Consider the following 22,522-nt stretch of genomic DNA (forward strand, 5'->3'; position numbering starts at 1 on the left):
AAGGTTCAAACCGCAATTTGAGTTACCAAACGGTCTCCGATTTTGACGAGCTTATACTCGAATCGAGCGGCTCAACGAGAAGAATCCAACGAGCCCAAGATCACGGAATTCCGACATCATTAAGTCCTTCAAATGTCCAACGAACGGTGCATGATCAAAGGATTCGATATCGGCCGTCCATTCAAACCAATCCCAATTTGCCCCTGTTCTCACGCCTATTTACGGACTATGCCACTCCAGAAAAACTATAAATAGAGCCCTCATTCTACACAAGGGGGAGGGAAGTGGAGAAAGAGAAGAAGAAGGGAAGAAGAAGAGAAAGGGGAAAAGGAGAATCCCCTCCTCCTCGACCACCGCCGGAGCTCTTCCTGCCGCCCGAACACGCCGGGATTCTGCGTGATATTCGGGAGAATGCAGGAATTCTTCCCAACTTCCACGTGATCCTGAAATTCTTCCCAATTTGCAACAGAGTTCCCTGACGCCGAAACTCCGCCCAAGTGAAGCCGGAGTTCTCCTTTGCCACCAACAGACGTCGGACTTCTACCCGACATCGAACCTTCACTCTTCGCCAAGTTTCTACCCGGCGCCGGACTTCTACCGATTATCGGACTTCGCTGGACATCTACACGAAGATGGATTTCTTTTCATTGTTGGACTTCTACCTGACGCTGTCCTTCTGATCTTCGTCGTTAGACTATAGTCTTTCTGACCTTCGTCGCCTGCCAACTACGGTCCTCCGGACTTATGCCGCCCGCCGACTATAGTCTTTCCGACCTCTGTCGCCTGCCGACTATGGTCCTCCTGACTTATGTAGCCCGCCGACTACAGTCTTTCTGACCTCTGTCGCCCGCCAACTACGATCCTCCTTACTTACGTCGCCTGCCGACTACAGTCCTTCCTACCTCCATCGCCAACCGACTACGGTCCTCCAGACATACGTCGCCCACCGACTACAAGTCTTCCGTCCTCCGTCGACCTCCGACTACGGTCCTTCCGACCAAACAAACATGTTAACAATTACTCTTTGTATTAACATCATGTAATGTACTCCATAAGATGTACATCAAGTTAAGACCTTCCACCGAGGAAGGGCTCATTTGTAATCGATTGCAATACTAGTGGATTCATTCAAATTGGTCTAGGCCCCGTGGGTTTTCCCCCTTTTCAGGGGTTTTCCACGTAAAAATCTTGGTGTCTCATAAATGCTAGACCATTTCTCTTATCTGATTGCATGCCGGATTTTCGTACGACGCTAAGACGATAAACTTTATATTTTTCTACCGCCGCGAATACTCCTGGACGCAACAAAGAGAAAAAAATTTAGAAAAGTATGAAAAAATAAAAGCAACTAGATAGCATAATAAATGTGTGGAGTATTATAACTTTATAAGTATTGTAAATATTAATGTCCCCATAATATTTGCTTTATAATTAAATATATGATTCCCCGGATATAAAAAAAAAAAAAATTCCACATATATATGATTCCACGAGGATTTGAGCCTCGGCACAAATCACACGTGACTTCTGACCAATGTCGACTCACCAAGTTATTCATGCTCAACATTAGCCCACAAACTTGCTCGATACAACAAACTTTGATGTTATAAAAATTCGATCCTCCTACTTGAGCTATGATTTTCCTCTATAAAAGTAGTGAAAACTATCATGTAGAAGTTTAAAGATCATCGGTGTTGTTTAAGCCTGTGACAATGAATGACAATGAGAGTTCAACGGAACGTGTCAAGCGGTGCACTAAGGGAGGCAATGCAATGACTCACAAATGATAAAGATTATGCTGGAGTGGCCAATTAGAGGCCAAATAGTGATGTTTAGATGGCGAAGATCCAATAGTGACAATCGAGTGGATGTTCAATGATGAAAATAGTCTGACAAAGGCCTAACAATGGTCGGCTAGCAAAGGCTTGGCGACGGTGACTGAGCAAGATAGGAAATGGTGGCAAAGCGTTGGATTGTAAGTTTGTTGAAGTCGAAGTTTGAATGACCCAATTTTAATTTTTTTAGTTTTCAATTTAGGTATGCTCCAATTTTCATACTACAATAAGGTGATTTTTTGTGATGTAAATATGTATGCTATATATTTTTTAAATTATTTCTAACACAAATTTTAATAGGATGGTCTTTTAAACGTATTTATTAAATCTTAAATTTATTTTTAAATATTATAAATATAAACTGATTATCAAATATTCCAAAATATTAAATCAATATTAATTAAAACGTATCATAAATATATTCATTTTTTACCAAATAAATTTAAATTTATATATCCTTTAAATTAGATATTAAATGCCAAAATTAAATTTTAATTAAGCTGTTTTCGTATACTTAAATATCTATTTTTAATTTAGATTATACATATCGTTATTTAATTATTACAATAAAAATACAATCAAATGAATTTACTAAACATATATTTAAGTTTTGAGTGTTAAATATGTAATATACATGTTATAAAGTGGCATGTATGTAAAAATCCCAAAAAATAAATATCCTCTGCTCCCGCGAAACTTGAAGTGTTTTCGTCACTTTCCCTCTTCTTCACGCGTTATACACGCGAACGCCACTCTTATTAGGTATTCTTCCCATTTCAAATCCATTATACTGACATCCATTTCCTCTTTTCAATTCAGGTCCCAAACTTTCAATCGAATACAAGAAAGATCAGAAGAGCGGCGCTGGAAGCAAGGAAATTGAGCGAAGATGCTTCGACCGTTCTTCCGGCGGCTAGAGCGGTGCTTTGGGCGGTTCGGTGGCGGCGATGGGCTTCTATGGCATCTGGATCTGAAGCCACACGCAGACGGCGTCTTCTCCATCGCCGTCGTACAAGCTAATTCTATGTTAGAAGACCAGGGCCAGGTCGTCACCACCCCATTTGCGACCTTCATCGGCGTCTATGATGGCCATGGCGGTCCCGAAGCCTCCCGATTCGTTAACACCCGGCTTTTTCCTCACCTCCACAGTGAGTACATCGAATTCTCATATCTGATTTGCTGTTTAGATCGAATTGGTTGGATTGGGTTTAATGCTGCTGGATTTTGATTTTGTAGAGTTTGCTTCGGAGCAAGGAGGCGTATCTGCCGACGTGATAAAGAAGGCGTTCGATGCGACGGAGGAGGAGTTCCTGCATTTGGTGAAGCGATATTGGCCGTCTCGGCCTCAGCGTTAATATTAAATTAAAAAAATGCCTAACAGATGTCGCATTTTTATTGGCGACCGAACGGAGAGATGGTTTCGGTCACCTGACCCAATAATTTGCCCTCGGCCTCAGATTGCTTCAGTTGGGTCGTGTTGCCTTGTTGGGGCGATTACGGAGGATATGCTCTACGTTGCGAATTTGGGAGATTCGCGTGCTGTGCTCGGCCATAGGACGCCGGATGGAAAGGATGTGGTGGCGGAGCGATTGACTAGTGATCATAATGTTGCAGTGGAGGAGGTCAGGCAGGAGCTGGTCGAGCTACACCCGGATGATTCCCACATTGTAGTGCATAACCGTGGAGTTTGGCGGATTAAAGGGATTATACAGGTGAGACGGCGTTGACACTCTTCTTCCTTCTGTTCGTGGCTCTTGAATTTGTCTTTGATTACCTTGATATTTCTATTTCTCTTGAAAAATGAAACCTCTGGGTGCATTATCTTGGTATTAATTAGCTAAAGCTATATCTGATTTAAGTTATGCCAACTCTCGATTGACTCTCTGTTATTCCTTTTGATTAAGTTTTCATCGGTACTTATTGTTTCCTGATTTTAATCCACTAAGAATTGATGGAAGACAAGATTATGAGGGAAGTTCTGTGCTGCGTGAACCAAAGCGATCAAAGTTGTGTTTGATGGTGTTCATCCACTTAGTATTTCTATATCAACATATTTTTCATATATTATTAAGCTTATGAAAGAGGGGAAAATCATTTGATATTTTATATCAACATATTTTTCTCCTATCAAATACTCAAAACACTCACGGACCTTAACAAAACCTTTGCGACTTCACCTAAAAGATTATAAGTATAAAAAAACCTATGCTATTCTAAATCTTATAATATGATGATTGAATTTGAATGAAACTGTTTCTGATATGCCATTGAACTGAAAGAGAAAACTTGATCAACTTTGTTGCGTCTAGGAATATTCGCGGCGGTAGAAAAATATAAAGTTTATTGTCTTAGCGTTGTACGAAAATCCGACACGCAATCAGATAAGAGAGAGGGTCTAGCATTTATGAGACACCAATATTTTTACGTGGAAAACCCCTGAAAAGGGGGAAAAACCGCGGGGCCTAGCCCAGTTTGAATGAATCCACTAGTATTATAGTCGATTACAAATGAAGCCCTTCCTTTGAGGAAGGCCTTGGGTTTGATCATTGATGTACATTATATGAAGTACATTACATGTTGGGAATACAAAGAGTCACTGTTGACGTATTCGCTTTATTGGAAGGACTGTAGTCGGCGGGCGACGTAAGTTAGGATGACCATAGTCAGCTGGCGACAGAGGTTGGAAGGACTGTAGTCGACGGACGCGTAAGTAAGGAGAACCGTAGTCGGCTGGCGACGGAGGTTGAAAGGACTGTGTCTGACGATGAAGGTCAGAAGGACGGCGTCAGGAATAAAGTCCAACAATGGAAAGAAATTCATCTTCAGATATACGTCAAGCGAAAGTCCGATAACCGGTGGAAGTCCGGCGTCGGGTAGAAACTTGGCGAAGAGTGAAGGTCTGACGTCGAGTAGAAGTCCAACGTCTATTGGTGGCTGAGCAGAACTCCGGCATCATTTGAGCTGAGTTTCGGCGTCAGCAGGGAACTCTGTCGTTAATTGGGAAGAATTTCAGAATCCCGTGAAACTTGGGCAGAATTCTGGCATCCCGTGAAAGTCGGGCAGAATTCCGGCGTTCTCCCGAATATCCGACAAAATCCTGGCTTGTTCGGGCGGCGGGAAGAACTCCGGCGGTGGTCGAGGAAGAGTTGATTCTCCTTCCCCTTCTCTTATTCTTCACTTCTTCTTGCTTGGGTCCCTCTTGTGAAGAATGAGGGCTCTATTTATAGTTTTTATGGGTGGCATAGCTTGTAAATAGGGGTGAGATCAGGGGCGAATAGGGAGTGGTCGAATGGACGGTCGATATTGAATTCCTCGATCGTGCACCGTTCGTTGGACATTTGAAGGTCTTAATGATGTCGGAATTCGGTGATCTTGGGTTTGTTGGACTTTATTCGATTAAGACTCATTTGGACTCTGATTGAGTTGATTTTCGACGATCGAAGCCGCAAAACAAGATTGGCGGTCGACGACGATCGACGCCAAGGAAGGTGGGCTGTCGACGCTCCTCGAAGCCGGATCGCCTTCTATCAAGCTCAATCGAAGGAATCGCTCGATCAGGTAGACAGAAATCTTGATCGGATTCGAGAAAACCTTCGGGCAATGAGGAAGATGAGAATGTCGCCGGCAACCATACCGAGGTATTCTTCTTCTTCTTTGATCTCCTCGTCCACTCCACGCAAACGCCATCAGTCCTGCCATTCCCCCACCTTCGTTGATGAATACCCTCCGCTCGAACTCCCGCTCCAGTGGCGCGAACCCCCTCTGCTCAAGCACGCCAAATGCCATTCAGATCTGCTCGCACGCCCAATATCCTGTGTTGGAGTTTATTCCGATTTCACTTCCGATTCCTTCCGGCCTCTAGAGCATGTTCAGCATGCCTTTGATTCGCACAGCAGAATCAAAGATAGTTTGGCTATTTCGACTGAGAAAGGTGGACATGATGATCGGGATATGGAAGCTGAAGAAACAACTGCCATTGTTGTTATCGATTCTGCCTCTGCTCAGCTCACTGGACCACTTCTAGCTCCTCTCAATCCCGCCACTTCCACTCCTCCATTGCCGCCTGCTCAGACGGAGCCCCCTTTTGTCCACGCGAGATTCGGCCCCTCCTCCCGTCCACGTGAGATGGATGTTGATCGCGACCAGATCTGCAATCCCGATTCCGCCTCATCTCACAACCAGACCCATGATCCGAAGCCGTTCCAACACGATTTCCGCACCGACACCACTCCGCCCTCACGTCCGCTCTGCTTTGGCAATCCCATGCCCGCTGTTTTCTCTCACTCCAGTATGATTCCACACTCACTTTCACTCCGTTTCCTTGACCCCACATCAGAAACGGCTACTTTCGAGCAGCACCTTATGTCGATGATCCTCAAGATTAATGTGATGTTTCAAGAAAACGTGGCGGCATGGAGTTGCTTTCATGATCGGAAGGATGCATTTAGGGGATTCTTGTGGAGGGTTCTTCGGCTGAAGGTAGAGGGAAGAAAGCTTACTATAGAAGAGAATTCACAAGTTCATTTTAAAGCAGAACCTTCTGTTCCTCTATTTTCCTGTTTGCTAGTTTTCTCTGTGCAGAGTTCGGAAGATGAGATTGTCAGTGAAATTGTTCTGAAGTTAATAGGCTTGCAGTTATGGCACTACCTTTCACCTGATAGATTCCCGACGGAGCTATGCTTAAACCCCCAGCTAACAAGCAAGTGGAGAAAAATGATTAGGAAAGAGGCCAAAGAAGTCAATAAGCTAGGAAAACCATTTGATCCTTCAAAAATGCTGGAGGCAGCATTCCTAAGGGATCTAATTGAAGAAATTCTGGAGATACTTGAGTTGAAGGCCAAGCAAGTTGATAGCAAAGAAAGCCATTTTGGTGATTCGCATGGTGAAAAAGTGGATGATTCTTGTATACTATATTGTGAAAGGTTCATGGAGTTCCTCATTGATTTATTGAGCCAACTTCTAACAAGAAGATTCTTGAAGGCCATTGTTGCAGATGTTGATGTTGTTCCCAAGTGTCATTTGAGTGCTCTTTATACTCATGAAAATGGTCGTCTTTTTTCCCAACTGGTTGAATTATTACAGTTTTATGAAGGTTTTGAGATTGATGATCATACCGGGAGTCAAATGAGTGATGATGATGTGCTTCTAGCTCATTATGCCCATCTACAAGCTTTTCAAATTCTGGCATTCAAACAAATACCTAAGCTGCGAGACTTTGCATTGTGCAATATTGGTGCAATTAACAAGCGCGCTGATTTTACAAAAAGTTATCTGTCTTACCCGCTGAGGAGCTCCAAGACTTGATTTTCAACAAGCTCAAATTTGTTTCAAAAGAAGATCCGTGTTCTTCAAAAGTGGACTTCCTCATTGAAGTTCTGGTATCCTTCTTTCAAAAGCGCCAGTCCCAGAAGGATGCCACAAATGCTCTTCCTTTGTACCCAAATGAGAAGATAATGTGGGATGATGTTGAGAATGTAAGATCTAGTTTGAAAAAGAATAACCAAAGTAAGGCTCTTGGATGGAGCTACATTGAGGTGGAGGGGAAAGCATATCATTTCTTTGCAGGTGACCAATTGCATCCATCATGGAGTGAAAGTTATACCAAGTTGGAAGAGTTGGTAACTCAAGCTAAGGAGGGTTACGAGCCAGAAATGGAATGGGTGCTTCATAACATTGAGGAAGAAGATAAGGGGGTTTCCCTCAGATGTAACAGTGAGATATTAGCACTTGCCTTCGAGCTCATGAAAACAGTCGAGGAGGAGGAATGGGATAAAACTAAATGGGAGAATGCGCTCACCTCTCTATCTTGTGGAATTTGGGAAAAATATGCTAATTTATATCCTTACAGTGATCTTGTTTTTGTCGTTGATTTCACAAAGGATTGGTTCTGTTCCAAGAACTCATATTCACCAACCAATTGGAAAATTGAAATGTTAGTTCAATTCAAGGATTCTAAAGCTGAACCTTCTCACTTGGATTGGGGAAAGCCTCTTCATGTGGTAATTTTAGAGTCTGCATTCAAAGTCTTCGATCCAGGAATTTGTTTGCCACCCTACCTCCCTTCTAATAACATGCCTCGATGGAGTCGAGCTTTTTGACACAAGGGGAGAATGATGTGGAACATTATAGCTAATAGTCCTCCTTAGGAATAACTTATCTAGTTTGTTACAAATCTCTCTAGAATATTCTATAGATGGGTTATATATGTGTGCATTGTAGTAGGGAAAGCTCATTGAATGATATATTACACTCTTTGAAGCCTTTGAGCTCTTCATATTCTTCTTCCCTAGATTGGGAAAAACTAAATCCTTCTTGCAGGTCGAGTCTTCCGACGATCCACTACATCAATTTCACGTATCAAACTTAAAGCATAGATATGAGATTTGTTTGATACCATTGAATGAAACTATCGGTTTTAGGTTCTACAGTTATAGAACGTGGATCAAGTGATCGGTATTGATATAGTGGCATTCTTGTGAAAGTTCATCTGGCAGACTATTATTTGGGAATTGGGAGTTACCAATAGGCATCTCCATGGGGCAATTGATGCACATTAGATTGTCCTCTTCATTATTTCTGTATTGAAAGTAATCCCGTGGTGAACAGATGATTCGTTCATGGTTGGTATTTGTACAGGCACGTTATTTTTCAAAGACTTAATGTTTTTTTCTAGGGTTCACAGTTTAGCCTCAGTTTATTGCACAACATCATTTATCATTCACCTTACCTCTCAGATCAATTTTCTTCTTTAACCAGAAATCAAAGTACTGCTTCATCCAACATAAGATAGGTTTTGTTGGTATCCGCTGCTTCTCTAAGGATGCCTTTGGCGTATGGTTTCTTCATTTTTCCTATTGGTTATTCCCACATATGGCTGGTTCCAAGAAAGATTTGGTTTTGTTAAATTTTATCTAAGGTTGTGTCATCTAGCTAAAACAAAAGTGAACTAGGCATCTTCACATTTCAGGATCATTAGCAGTTCTTTTATATTTGCCTTTCACGTGCATTAGGGTGCATATTTCCTTATACTATTTTATTACTAACATGCCATTAATTCTTCCATTTTCTTGTGTTGTTTTAAGTTATGTTTATGCTTATAGACTGCTTTTGAGCATTTAATAGTAAACATATATTTTCATCTCTCCACATCTCTTTTTTTTGGCCCGTTAGTTTTGAATTCATGGCCTTTAGGTGGTTATGGATTATTATTGCTGTTCAGCAAAGGTTTGTCCATTTATTCCTTCTTAGACCCCTAGTCTAGCGGAGTATATCTCATCTGTTCTATAATGCCTAGCTGTAAGTTTTATTAGTTTTATTCTTTCCGAAACATATATCAGAGAAATGAATCATGGAGTTATCCACTTACTGATTGTTGTCCATTATGTAAAGCAATATTATTCTTCAAGATAAGGTTCTGATAGCATCTGCTCGACTGTTTGCATTTTTTCCATGCCATCATGAAATCTGGAATTCTCCTTTCAAATGCTATTACTTATTGGTGGTTCTTTCTTTTTCGAGAATATATTCTTCGCAAAGCATGGAAATTGAACCTATGACATTTCATGATTTATGGCTAGGGATATAGAGAGTATATTTTTGTGACTTGAACTCTTTAATTCTTCCCTGAACAACCATTTCCACATATATTTACTCTTATAAGGGCATAGGATTTGATGTACGAAATTCTTTTTGGGGGGAGGAAATTGAGGGCGGAAGCCCAATATCTTTAAATGTGAAGAAAAATTACAAGTATGAAAGCAGAAATAGAATGGAAGAATCAAAAGAAGAATATAGGAACAATCATTTTAATATGCATTTTTTTTATGCATATCAATCACTTATTAACTAATTAATATTTAATTGTTTATAGATGAAAATTTTCATGCATATCAATCACTTATTAACTAACTAATATTTAATTATTTATAGATGAATGGTGAAAGATATTTAGATCAAGTGCACCAAATTTGCAGAAATTGACTGTTAAGATTTGTATTCAAATATATTCATCTTCTTGATATGAAAGAAATAGGAGTATATTTGAGCAAATCATCTAGAGCATCAAAGGCTTAATGATTTTGTATTTGTTTAGTACAATATCAATTTGAGGCATATGTATCATTGTATGAGTTTTAATTACATTTAAATATTTTTGTATACAGAGATACATAATTTTTAATAATTATTCATATTAATTTTATAGATTTCAAATTAAAAAAAAGAAACTATAATCCTTTGGATTATTCAAATGAAGAATCAATTCTGGAGCTTGTTTTGGAGAATTTATAGACTGAAATTTATGCAGAAGTTGTCACTCCTATTGTTGAAAAAGTAATATTAGTTGTATTAGAGAATATCAAAGTAAATTCTCAATTGAATTAGATTATATATCATTTTAAAAAGATGTTCAATATAGATATAATATTTTATATTTCTATTATGTTGATGATGATGTTTTTAGATAATGTTAAAGATGATCATAAAATACTTGAAAGTGATGATATTGATGCATTTGGAGGGGAAACTTTTGATGAAAGAGAATTTAGATATTCAACTTTTGATGCTTTAAATCTAGGAGATGCCTTCTAGATTTATTTGTATATTTATATTTGAATTGTTATGTAATCATGAATGGTTAATTGAGAACTACTCAAACACTTTATCTCCTTTGTTTTAAAAAGAGTTCCTTTGATTATTTGTAGAAATCAGACAAAAATCGGGCAGCACAACGGCAGTATACAGAATTTACACAATTTTTCCTGAAAATTACAAAATACCAAATTTGCACAGAATGTAGATAACAACATTACAAGACTTTAATTCTACTGCACAGACAATTTTCAATTACACAGAAAAATCAAGTCGACTAAAAACACCGTCGAATCAAAAAAACCCGGACAAAAATCTTCAGAAAATAACCAAAATGTGCACACTCGGCACGTCAACAACATACAGAAAGTTACGCCGTAAAAACTGAACCAATTGAAAGATACGGACGAAAATCACTAACGGAAACAAAATCCGAATAGAAAATACCGCCAAACACGACGGTTCTGAAAATTGAGAAAGGCGGAATGTGCCTTACCTTGCGTACAGCAATTTCTCAAACAGTCTCGTCGGACGAAAACAGCTCCGCGTCGTCCGAAAATCAACTTTTCCAAAAAGCTTTTCGACTTTCTCTCTCCTCAGAAAAATCAGATATTTTTATAAATTTTCTCTCTCTTCAAAATGAGCTGATTTCAGCTTTATAAGACTCAGATCGGCCCGGCCGATCGCCAGATCGTCCCGGGACGATCAGACCAATTTCGATCGTCCTGGACGGTTCTCAGAACTATTTTCCGGCCGATATTTTGAACAGTGCAAATCGGCCTGGACGATGCCTCGATCGGCCTGGACGATGTCTACAGGAAAACACCTGGAACAAATCTGGGCAAATTCTGGAGCAAATTCCCACTGATCGTCCCAGGACGATCCTGGAGCAGATTTTGATATTACAGGAAGAAGGTCATTCATTATTTCGCAGTGTCAAAAGTTGATTAGACAATCCATTAACAGTGAACATCTCGAGGCTAGAGAACCGAAGATTATAGCAGTAGTGATTGGATTTTATAAGATATTTTCCATTTTGAGACTTTTGATCTAATAAAGCCTGTTGAAGTTTTTATCTATAAAGTGGTAAAATTAGCAATGTTATTATCAAGCCTCCCGTTATTTTTCTCCTGCCATATGAATTATATCAAGCAGCAGATGGTGAGGTAGTATATGAGAGAGGAGCAGCCAAGAATCTCCTTGAGTGGAGAAGACAGAGAGAGAATGGAAGGGAAATATTAAAGCTTATTAATGAAGAATGATACAGCATGAGTATTGATATATCATCCAAAAATTATCTTGATCGGGCACGAATCTCGAGGCAATATCAGGTTGGAAGCTTCAAAAAATAAATCTGGGATCATCTGAACTTAGATTTCAGTAAACTTACAGTCAAACTGAGCGTATTGGAAATAAGAACCCAACGACACCAAATTCAACTCAATCCGAGCCCCAAATGAGTTTTAATCGAAGATTTGAAGCGCTGTTGGAAGGTTCAAATCACAATTTGGATTACCAAACAGTTTCCAAACATGGCATGCTTATAGTCGAATCGAGCGGCTCAACAAGACGAATTCAATGAGCCCGAGATCGCTGAATTCCAATATCGTTAAGACCTTCAAATGTCTGATAAACGGTCCACGATCAAGGGATTCAATATCGGCCGTCCATTCGAACCATTCCACATTTGCCCTTGATCCTCCTTCTATTTACTGGTTATGCCATCCTCAAAAAATTATAAATAGCCCTCATTTCTCTTGAGAGGGGACCCAAGCAAGAAGAAGAAGGAGAAGAGAAGAGAAGAAGGTCGACCACCGTCGGAGTTTCGCCCGACGTTCAAGTGACGCCGGAGTTCCGCCCGATGTTCAAGTGACGTCGGAGCTCCGTCCGACTTCCAAGTGACGCCGAAATTATGTTCCACTTCCAAGTGACGTCGGAATTTTACCAAACTTCCAAGTGACGCCAGAATTTTGCCCGACTTTCAAGTGATGTTGGAATTCTGCCCGACTTCCAAGCGATGTTGTAGTTTCGTCCAACTTCCAAGTGATATCAGAATTCCGCCCGACTTCCAAGTGATTGGAATTCCGCCCGACTTTCCAGTGATGCTGAAACTCTACCCGATTTCCAATTGACGTCAGAATTTTATCTAATGTCAAAGTGACTCTGAAATTCAGCTCGAATACACGACTTATTTGTAATTGGATTTCAATCCGGGAGTGAATCATTATAATCTGATTATACTAAATTTTAAGGACGAGTCAACCTCTTGTACCTCAAACAAATACTAGTGGAATGCTTTCAACTGGGTGTGGCCCTGTGGTTTTTCTCTTTCCAGGCTTTTCCACTTAAAAATCATGGTGTTCTTTCATCTTCTGTTTGTGTGCCGGATATCCATACAATGCTGAGACGAAAATTTTCTAACTCTATCGTCGCATATATTCTAGTCTGCAATAAGTATATATAAGAGTACAATGGCAGTAAAGTAAATACACAAGAATAGAGGGAATGTTTTGCTAACAACCTCTCTCAAATTAATCATTTGAAGGTCGAATTGTTAATTTCTCGTGAAGATCGTTAAAACGAGTGATGAAGAAGGGCTTTGTTAGAATATCAACGATTTGATCCTTCGAGGATATGTAAGTGTTATATCGTCAGACCCGATGTGTTGTCGAATGAAGTGATAGTCGATCTCGATGTGTTTGGTTCTGGCGTGGAAGATGAGATTCTTTGCGAGAGCTATGGCTGAAACGTTGTTGCAATGAATCATGGTCGGTGATGGTTGCGGAAGACTTAGTTCGACAACTAACCGACGTAGCCAAATGACTTATGAAGCCGCTGCCGATAAAGATCTATATTTTGCTTCGGTAGATGATTTTGCCATTGTGACCTGCTTCTTGACTGACTAAGAAATGAGATTATGACCCAAGAAGGTGCAAAAACCCAAAATGGACTTCTGATCGATGGTATCAGACGCCTAGTCAGCATCCGTAGAGGAGTTTAGCGTGAGGTCTCTGAATGTGATGGAAGACCAAAGGATAGGGTCCCTTTTATGTACCATAGTAGTCTTTTGAGAGCTTGAAAGTCTTGAACAGTGGGTTGCTGCATGTGCTGGAAGACGAGATTTATTGCAAAGGCGATATCTGGATGGGTTATGGAGAGATATTGTAGCGATCCAGCGAGTTTACGATAGAGGGTTGGATCATGGAATGGCTGTGAGTTGTTGTGTTTGTGTTTGGAGTTCGGTGTGATAGGAGTTGGCGCTGCTTTGCAGTTGTCGAAGCCGGCGTCATGTAGAAGTTTTGTGGCGTAGTGTTGTTGTGTTAGAAAGTAGCTTGTATTGGTTCGGAGAACTTGAATGCCGAGGAAGAGGGAGATTTGACCGAGTTGCTTGAGAGTAAAGTGTGAATGTAGTTGCTTTAATAGAAGTTGAATGGCAGGTTGGTCGTTTTCTGTGACGAGAATATCATCTATATAGATTAGTATATAAATATGAATATTATTTTGATGAAATATTATTAGTGGGATCGGAACGACTAAACCCGAATCCTTTGGATTGTAGAAAGCTTGTGAGTTTCTGGAACCATTGGCGAGGAGCTTGTTTCAGACCGTAGAGGGATTTGTTAAGCTTGCAGACGGAGTCACGGTGGTGCGGGTCCTTGAATCTTAATGGTTGGCGCATGTAAAAGTCGTCAGGAGATCACCGTGCAGGAATGCGTTGGAGACGTTGAGTTGAAGCATTTGCCAATATCAATGAAGAGAAAGAGTGAGCAGGATGCAGATGGTAGGCATTTTGGCTACGGGGCTGAATGTTTCGGTATAGTTAACGCCAAATTTTTTATCGTAGACGAGAGCGACGAGGCGGGCTTTGGAGCGATCTACTTGACATGTAGGGAGAAGTTTGGTTTTAAAGGTCCATTTGCAGCCGAGAATTGGTTTATCTGGTGGAGCGGAGACTAGGGGCCAGGTTCCCTATTTCTGGAAAGCAGTGAATTCATCGAGCATGGCAGTTCGCCAGTGGTCGAACTTTGCGGCTTGAGTGTAGGTTGTTGGAGTGGATTAGGAATTGGTATAGCTGATAAGATTAAAGATTTGTCGCGGTTTTGAGATTCCGGATTTATGCCTAGTTTGCATGGGATGAATAGGATGAGTGTTGGTCGGCTTGGGTGGACTTTAAGGAGGAAGGGTAGTTGGAGAATGTGGTTGAATGAAAACAGGTGTGGAAGAAGAGGTGGGATGGCAGATGGGCAAAGCAGGTTGTGTGTGTGATATTTGAGGGATGAGGTGGGATGGTTGAGGTAGATGCAAATGATGTAGGAATGAGGAGACGTGGTGAAATGTGTTTGTTTGGTAAAGGTTGTGAAGGAGTAGATGTGGGGTTGGAGGATTTATAGGGAAAGGTGTTCTCATAAAATACGGCGTGACGAGATATGTGAGATTTTGGGGAGTAGGCGAGTAGCCAAGGAAAATGCATTTGTGAGATCGTGGGGAGAATTTATCAAAGGTGTATGGTTTTAACCAAGGAAAACAAAGGCATACGAATGTACGGAGATGAGAATATGTTGGAGATTTTCCTTGAAGACGTTCATAAGGAGTTTGTAGGGAGATAGATTTAGAAGGGAGACAGTTGATAAGATAATGAGCTGTTAACAGAGCTTCGGCCCAGAATTGGTTTGGTAGATTTGAAGCGTGTAGGAGAGTTCAAGTAAGATCAAGAATGTGTCTGTGTTTTCGCTCAGCAAGGCCATTTTGCTCGGGAGTGTGAAAGCAATTGAGTTGCTGAGTGATGCCTAATTCTTGCAAGTAAGATTTGAAGGCATTGCTAGTAAATTTGCCGCCCCCGTCAGAGCGCAAAAACTTTGGGGGTGCATTGGTGTTGGTTTTTAACAAGATTGCAAAATGATTTAAATTTTGTGAGAGCTTCTTGTTTTAAGTGCATGAAGTAAAGCCAAGAAAAGCGTGTAAAGTCATCAATGAAAATAATGTAATGTTGGTATCCTTCTAACGAATTTAACAGTGTTGGGGGCCCCAGACGTCTGAGTGAATGAGATCAAATGGAACGGAAGTAACCGAAAGACTTTTATTAAAATATTGCTTGTGGCTCTTGGCCATGTTACAAGAAGTACAAACGAAATAATTTGAAACGTTGGAGAGTTCGGGTATGCTGTGAGCGAGGACCGAGAGGAGACGATTGTTCGGATGTCCAAGGCGGGCATGCCAAAGTTGAGAAGACTTGGTGGTAGCAGTGAGAGCCGAAGTTGAGGTGTCGGGAGACATACAAATCTGATAGAGATCGTTATGAAGATGTTCACGAAGAAGCGTTCGTTGGTTCTGAAGATCCTTAATTTCAAACTCGTTAGCATCAAAGCAAATTGAGACAGAATTATTCGAGGTTAGTTTAGAAACAGATAATAGGTTGTGTCTGAGCAATGATACATGAAGGATATTACATAGGCGGAGCTTACGGGGTGTGTCGGGTAAAGGAAGGAGGCATTGACTGGAATTTTGAATGGAGAGAGAGGATTCGTTGGTGATTGACATTGTGTTGGGCCCATGATAGGCTGCGGGTAAATGAAGATTGTTGCCATCCGGTGTGAGATGTGTTAAAGCACCGGAGTCGAGAACCCAATCTTGAATGACTGAAGTGGACAAGTGTGTAAGAAGAGCACATGGCGATCTTGAAACTGTGGGAGCAAACTTGAAGTTGCATCGATGCCAACAGTTGAGGGTTATGTGACCGGTCTTGCCACATATTTGGCATATGGGTCTTGCGGACGCTGTGGAGGTGGACGATGCAGTTTGGTTAGGCGGATTGCTGGAAGATGCCGGTGAGTACTTGCTTTTGAAGAATCGTTTCTGAGTTCGTCTGCGGGATTGGTTGTATGAAGAAGCGTAGAGGGTTGTGGCCGGCGAACTTGTTGGTTGTTCTTTAAGATGTTCTTAGTGGAGATTAATCTCCTCGTTACAGATAAGAGAGTAGAAAGTGTCGAGATCTATAGGGAGAAGTGAAGTGCAAATGGCGGTCTTGAATGAGTTGTAGGTGGGTGGAAGGCCATTAAGGATATGAAGAATGATATATTCCGGATCGATTTGTGATCCGGAGGCGACAATGTTATCGACAATGGATTTTATGTGGGCAAGATATTGTTGTATGGTAAGATCTTTCAACTGGATGTGATGGAGTTTGTTTATGAGTTGGATGACACGAGATCGGCTGGTGGATTGGAGACGCCGTTCAAGAACCGACCAAGCATCTTGAGCTGTGTTGGAGGAGAGGATGTATGGTAGAATAGACTGTGAAATCGTGGAGAATAGAGCGGAGAGGAGGTTGTTGTCCTCAAGCCGCAATCGTGCGTAGTCGGTAGAAGAGATGACGACGGGAGGAGTTGCTCCGGTTAGATGGCCGGCCTAGCCATTGGCGGTGAATTGCTGAAGAATTTGCGTCCACCAGATAGCGTAGTTGTCAGAAGTGAGGTGTGCGGAGCGAGGTTCTTGATGTTAAAGACTAAGAATTTGAGAGGGGGTGGTATGGAAAGAACGGTGGAGGAAGTTTCAAGGAGGGTGGAGGAGGAGGGAGGAAGGGAGTTAGCTGATTTTTTATCTCCCATAGATGGCTCTTGATACCATGAGAGAGGAGCAGCCAAGAATCTCCTTGAGCGGAGAAGACAGAGAGAGAGAATGGAAGGAAAATAGTAAATCTTATTAATGAAGAATGATACAACATGAGTATATATAAGAGTACAATGGCAGTAAAGTAAATACACAAGAATAGAGAGAATGTTTTGCTAACAGTATACCCTTTTAACAACAACGGAAATAACCCCCATATTATTATGTAAGAACAAAGTTAAAGCAAGTTTGATAGGAGAAAGAAAATAGAAGCCCAAGGGAGACAATTGATTAGGAGGCTGAAGATATAAGGATATTCAAAGAAAAGGTGGTTTTTCGATTAAGAGTGAAGGTTACAGAACTTGCAAGTTGTATGAAAATCAATGTTGCAAGATCGGAACACATCAATAGTTTTAAGTCAGCCGCCCAGCATAGCCAAACGAGCTCGTGGTCCCCTTCATGCACATGGAAAGGATGTCCTTCCTTGCCACTTGAGCAGCACGCTCCCTACTCCTCTAACCACCTGATCCAGGTGTCCAGCATCCAAGGCATCCATCTGATCGATCCCAACCCTTGGTTTTGGCTCCAAGCAGCTGAATAGGCTAAAGGGACGGGATTTGCTCATGCCAAGCCATCTCCCATTCTATTCACTCTCAGGAGCTCTACTGTTTTGTTTCGACTCCTTAGAGCTTCCTATCCATCCTCCCATTGATTATCTGGAGTTTGGAGCTTGCCGGAGAAGAGATCACCTTCAAACCGAGACGATTTCCATCCAAGCTGTTTCAACTCCCTACAGAATAGTCCTCCAGTCTCGAAGTCTTCAAGGACTTCGAGCGTGCACAATCCACGAATTCAGAGAAGTTCGAATCACTCAAATCCATCCATTATAGTAAGGTATATTTCAAACCCTAGGCATTATATAGGTTCTTAAATAAACCTTTCTACATTGCATCAAATTTATAAGAAACACTTCCCCACTCTTCCTGCAAAATAGGAATATCATAATGCATAGTGTTTATGTCAAATAAAAGAATACCAACCAACATTAACCTCATTATCATAGAATGCATTCAAAATCCTTAAAAAGAGATTTAATTTTCCACTCAAAGCAATGAGTGATAGTGGCAACGACTTCAACAATAGTTGCTTCAATGCACCCAGAGAAAATTCCATTGAGATTATTAAAAATCTCATTGAGTGGAGAATTTAGGGGAAGAGAGAGGGAGAAGAAGACAGCCGAACCAAATAGCTCCTTTAAAGTTTTCCCATGGCTCTAAGGGTCCTAAAAGAGTTTAAAACTATAGCCATTTGAAATATTAAGAAAGCTTAGACTTAACAATGTGAGCTATATCTGTCACACCCTTTTTTGACTCATTATGATCAAATTAGAGTGTAACAGAGAAGGAGAATCTGAACAGACATCCTTCTTAATAACTCTCATTCCAAATTGCCTCCATCAAAATTAGGGAGTAAGAAATAGCCTATTCAAAATATCCTAGCATATTAAGCTTTATACATAACAACTTAATAACATGAAGCATATGTAATATACATCAAATAAGATACACATCTCAAATAAAATACAGAGCTTTACTAACTTTTAAAATTTACATACATACCCAAAAGTCTCTTTATACACACAAAATGTATCTATACACAATAAAATAGTCAGCGTCCCTGTCTACTACCCCACTGACTCCTATCTCTTATTTGTAGTATAACCATTGCTAATGAGGTAAGGTTCAATGAATAAGAAATAATAGTAAACATGTTGACAATTAATTTAAAATATGTGTAAAGTTTTATGCTAGACATGAGAAATACATAATATTATTTTCTGTAATGTTTACTACTCAACACATTTATACTAGTGATATAATGGTTTTAGGCTTTTGCATCATTTCAGCTTTCTAATTCAAGGTTGTGTTCAAATTCCCAACTTTCATAATTGAAGTTGTTTTATCATTCAAGGTTTGGTCTGAATTTCCAACTTCTAGAATTTTGAAAGTATAGACTTACTTCGTCAGGTTTTCGCCTTTACTTATGTGGGCTTATTTCCCATATATAACTTAATTTTACTTTTTCAATATCATTCATTTTTAATCATTTTAAAATGTGCTAGTGTAGTCACTACTCATTGAATCAACATATTCATACATAATAAACTAGAATGAAATGCTATCATAAATATAACAAATGTGAAGTTGCAAATATATAAATGTTTACTATTCCCTATGATATCATTTGGGTATCTCATCTCATTTCCTAGCCAAAATAAAACATGGTTGTAAAAAAATTACAACTTTTGATGCTCTTTTTGTAATATCCTAAATATGAGGTATGTTTTCAATATTTTGCAGAATAATATTTAAGCAATAAGCAGAACATGGAGACCAACATATATTGTCAAATCTTTCATGTAGTAGTTCTCATGCCTTCTTGTAGTTTGTTGCATTATTTGTAATCAGTTGCACAACATTCTGTGATCCTACATACTCCACAACTTCACAAAATAATTAACCGAAGTCGTGACATCCTTTGTAATATCAAAACTATCCATAGATTTCAAGAAAGTTATATCCCAAGGATAATATACAAGAAAATTAATTAAGCTCATATTCTTGTTGTCTATTCAACCATCAGCCATGAGTGAAATCATCAGCAGCAATAAAGGAGGTTATGCTTTTTCTTGACAATTTAGAAAGCTTTGACAAAACAATCATATTAACAATGACCAAAGAAATGCAGCCTGGTAAGTTAAACAATCATTTTAATATGCATTTTTTTTTATGCATATCAATCACTTATTAACTAATTAATATTTAATTGTTTATAGATGAAAATTTTCTTGCATATCAATCACTTATTAACTAACTAATATTTAACTGTTTATAGATGAATGGTGAAAGATATTTGGATCAAGTGCACCAAATTTGCAGAAATTGACTGTTAAGATTTTTATTCAAATATATTCATCTTCTTGATATGGAAGAAATATGAGTATATTTGAGCAAATTCACATCAAGAGACGAAATCATCTAGAGCATCAAAGTCTTAATGATTTTGTATTTGTTTTCTACAATATCAATTTGAGGCATATGTATGATTGTATGAGTTTTAATTACATTTAAATATTTTTGTATAGAAAGATACATAATTTTTTAATAATTATTCATATTAATTTTATAGATTTCAAATTAAAAAAAGAAACTATGATCCTTTGGATTATACAAATGAAGAATCAATTTTGGAGCTTCTTTTGGAGAATTACAGACTGAAATTTATGCAAAAGTTGTCACTCCTATTATTGAAAAAGTAAATATTAGTTGTATTAGAGAATCTCAAAATAAATTCTCAATTGAATTAAATTATATATCATTTTAAAAAGATGTTCAATATAGATATAATATTTTATATTTCTATTATGTTGATGATGATGTTTTTAGATAATGTTAAAGATGATCATAAAATACTTGAAAGTGATGATATTGATGCATTTGGAGGGGAAAGTTTTGATGAAAGAGAATTTAGATATTCAACTTTTGATGCTTTAAATCTAGGAGATGCCTTCTAGATTTATTTGTATATTTATATTTGAATTGTTATGTAATCATGAATGGTTAATTGAGAACTACTCAAACACTTTATCTCCTTTGTTTTAAAAAGAGTTCCTTTGATTATTTGTTTATATTTTTTTATTCATAATTTTTTATTATATTTAATTTTTTATCACATAATTTAAAATTATAGCATCATTATTATGATAATTTTAGTATTTATTATGTCATCATATTCAATTTTGGTTCGATCAGTTTAAATGTGAACCTCTCATTCTTTTGGTTCGTTTTTCGGTCCAATTTTCACAGCCTGGTCGTTCATATATCTCTCTCTTCTCTATATTTCCAATCTTAACATTGAATTTTATTCACTGTTTCCAAGACCTGTGCCTCTTTGCCATGTGTAACATCTTACTGATATACTGTATTAATTGGTATCAAAGTTCACATTGTTGGACCTATTGTCACTTTCTTGATTCTTATTCCGTAAGGGCAACTGTTAAAGAATAATACATGTTTGATTTACAAATGAAGTGACACTGCATTGACGGGCAATTATGTCAACTAGCTGGAAGTGGCTTTCCAATTAGCGCAAGAGAATCTCTCAAATAGTGTAAAACTCTTTATTGATATACATGCCATCTTTTATCTTGAATAATATTAGGACTCTTGCCACCTAACAATTATATTTAAAGACTTAGGTTCCATTTGAAATGTTTTTCTTACTGTATTTTAAAGCAATTTTTTTTATAAAAAAAGAAGATTTTTTACTAAAAAAATTGCTTTATGAAACAACAAGAAAACTATCCCAAATGAAACCTCATTTACTACTAAAAAATTTATATAACCTATATCCTTATTGTAGTTGTACTACAGTTGCAGGTACTTCTTACCTAGTCCCTTCCATCCAATAGATTACTGATCCAAACTTCGTCATTCGGCCTGTTTAGGTATCCCGGTCAATCGGAGATGCATACCTTAAGAAACCTGAGTTCAGTAGAGACCCCTTCTTCAAGCAGTTTGTCATCCCTTTGAAGCGGCCTGTCATTACTGCCGAGCCATCTATTCGGATGCATAAATTAAGAACCCATGACTTGTTCTTGATTTTTGCATCTGATGGTCTTTGGGAACAACTAAGTGATGAAGCTGCAGTGGAGATAGTCTTCAACAGCCCAAGATCAGTACGTGTTCTCTTGCACTTCCAACTTGATGATCTCTTACAGAACGGACCTTTTTTGCATTCACTAACATTGAAAGTTCAATGCAGGGAATAGCTAAGAGATTGGTGAGAGCAGCTCTCAACGAGGCTGCGAAGAAGAATGAAATGAAATATGATGATATCAAAAGATTAGAGAAGGGAGTAAGACGACACTTCCATGATGACATCACAGTCATAGTGATTTACCTTGACCATCATCAACATCATGAAACAAATCAAAGATTTAAAGGTCAGATTTACAATTGCATCAGCGCTCCTGTTGATATATTCTCCCTCAATACTCATGAATCTGTTGACAATTTTCACTCATGAAACTGGACAAATTATTCTGTGCGGAGTCCAAACGTCGTTCAGAGACCAATAAAAATGCGTTATGTCACCTCAAAAATTACCGCACTTCATACCGAACTTAATACCGAGCGGTACTGAACGGTTCTCTCATCCGGTGTCCACACAGAATAATCTTTCCTGAAACTGATGATAAGCCGCTGTAAATCTCTAATGCATCCCGTCACTCTTTGTTACATAAAAATTTAACCATTCCTGAATGGCAATACTTGTTTGTCTTCAGATATTGGCTTGTTACTGAACACTAACAGGATATAACGCATCTTTCCAAGCCGTGATGGTGAAGAAAATGTAGGCTTACATGTGCTTAGCGAGAATTTTACCATTTGTTTGGTTTGTATCTTGCAATTGATTTTTTGCTCCATAAT

The 22,522-nt window shown here is 39.1% G+C and overlaps 1 protein-coding gene across 1 annotated transcript; it reads left to right on the forward strand.

Annotated features, from left to right (window-relative positions):
- The first annotated feature begins 2,548 nt into the window (after positions 1 to 2,548).
- LOC110116281 (probable protein phosphatase 2C 78) lies at positions 2,549 to 22,471 on the forward strand. Its single transcript, XM_020849796.2, has 5 exons — positions 2,549 to 2,983; positions 3,072 to 3,164; positions 3,264 to 3,547; positions 21,538 to 21,768; positions 21,855 to 22,471. The coding sequence occupies exons 1-5, from the start codon at positions 2,725 to 2,727 to the stop codon at positions 22,116 to 22,118; spliced, it is 1,131 nt and encodes a 376-aa protein (XP_020705455.1). The 5' UTR covers positions 2,549 to 2,724; the 3' UTR covers positions 22,119 to 22,471.
- Positions 22,472 to 22,522: the final 51 nt, after the last annotated feature.

Source organism: Dendrobium catenatum, unplaced genomic scaffold, assembly GCF_001605985.2.
Source record: "Dendrobium catenatum unplaced genomic scaffold, ASM160598v2 fragScaff_scaffold_601, whole genome shotgun sequence".
NCBI classification, from domain to species: domain Eukaryota; kingdom Viridiplantae; phylum Streptophyta; class Magnoliopsida; order Asparagales; family Orchidaceae; genus Dendrobium; species Dendrobium catenatum.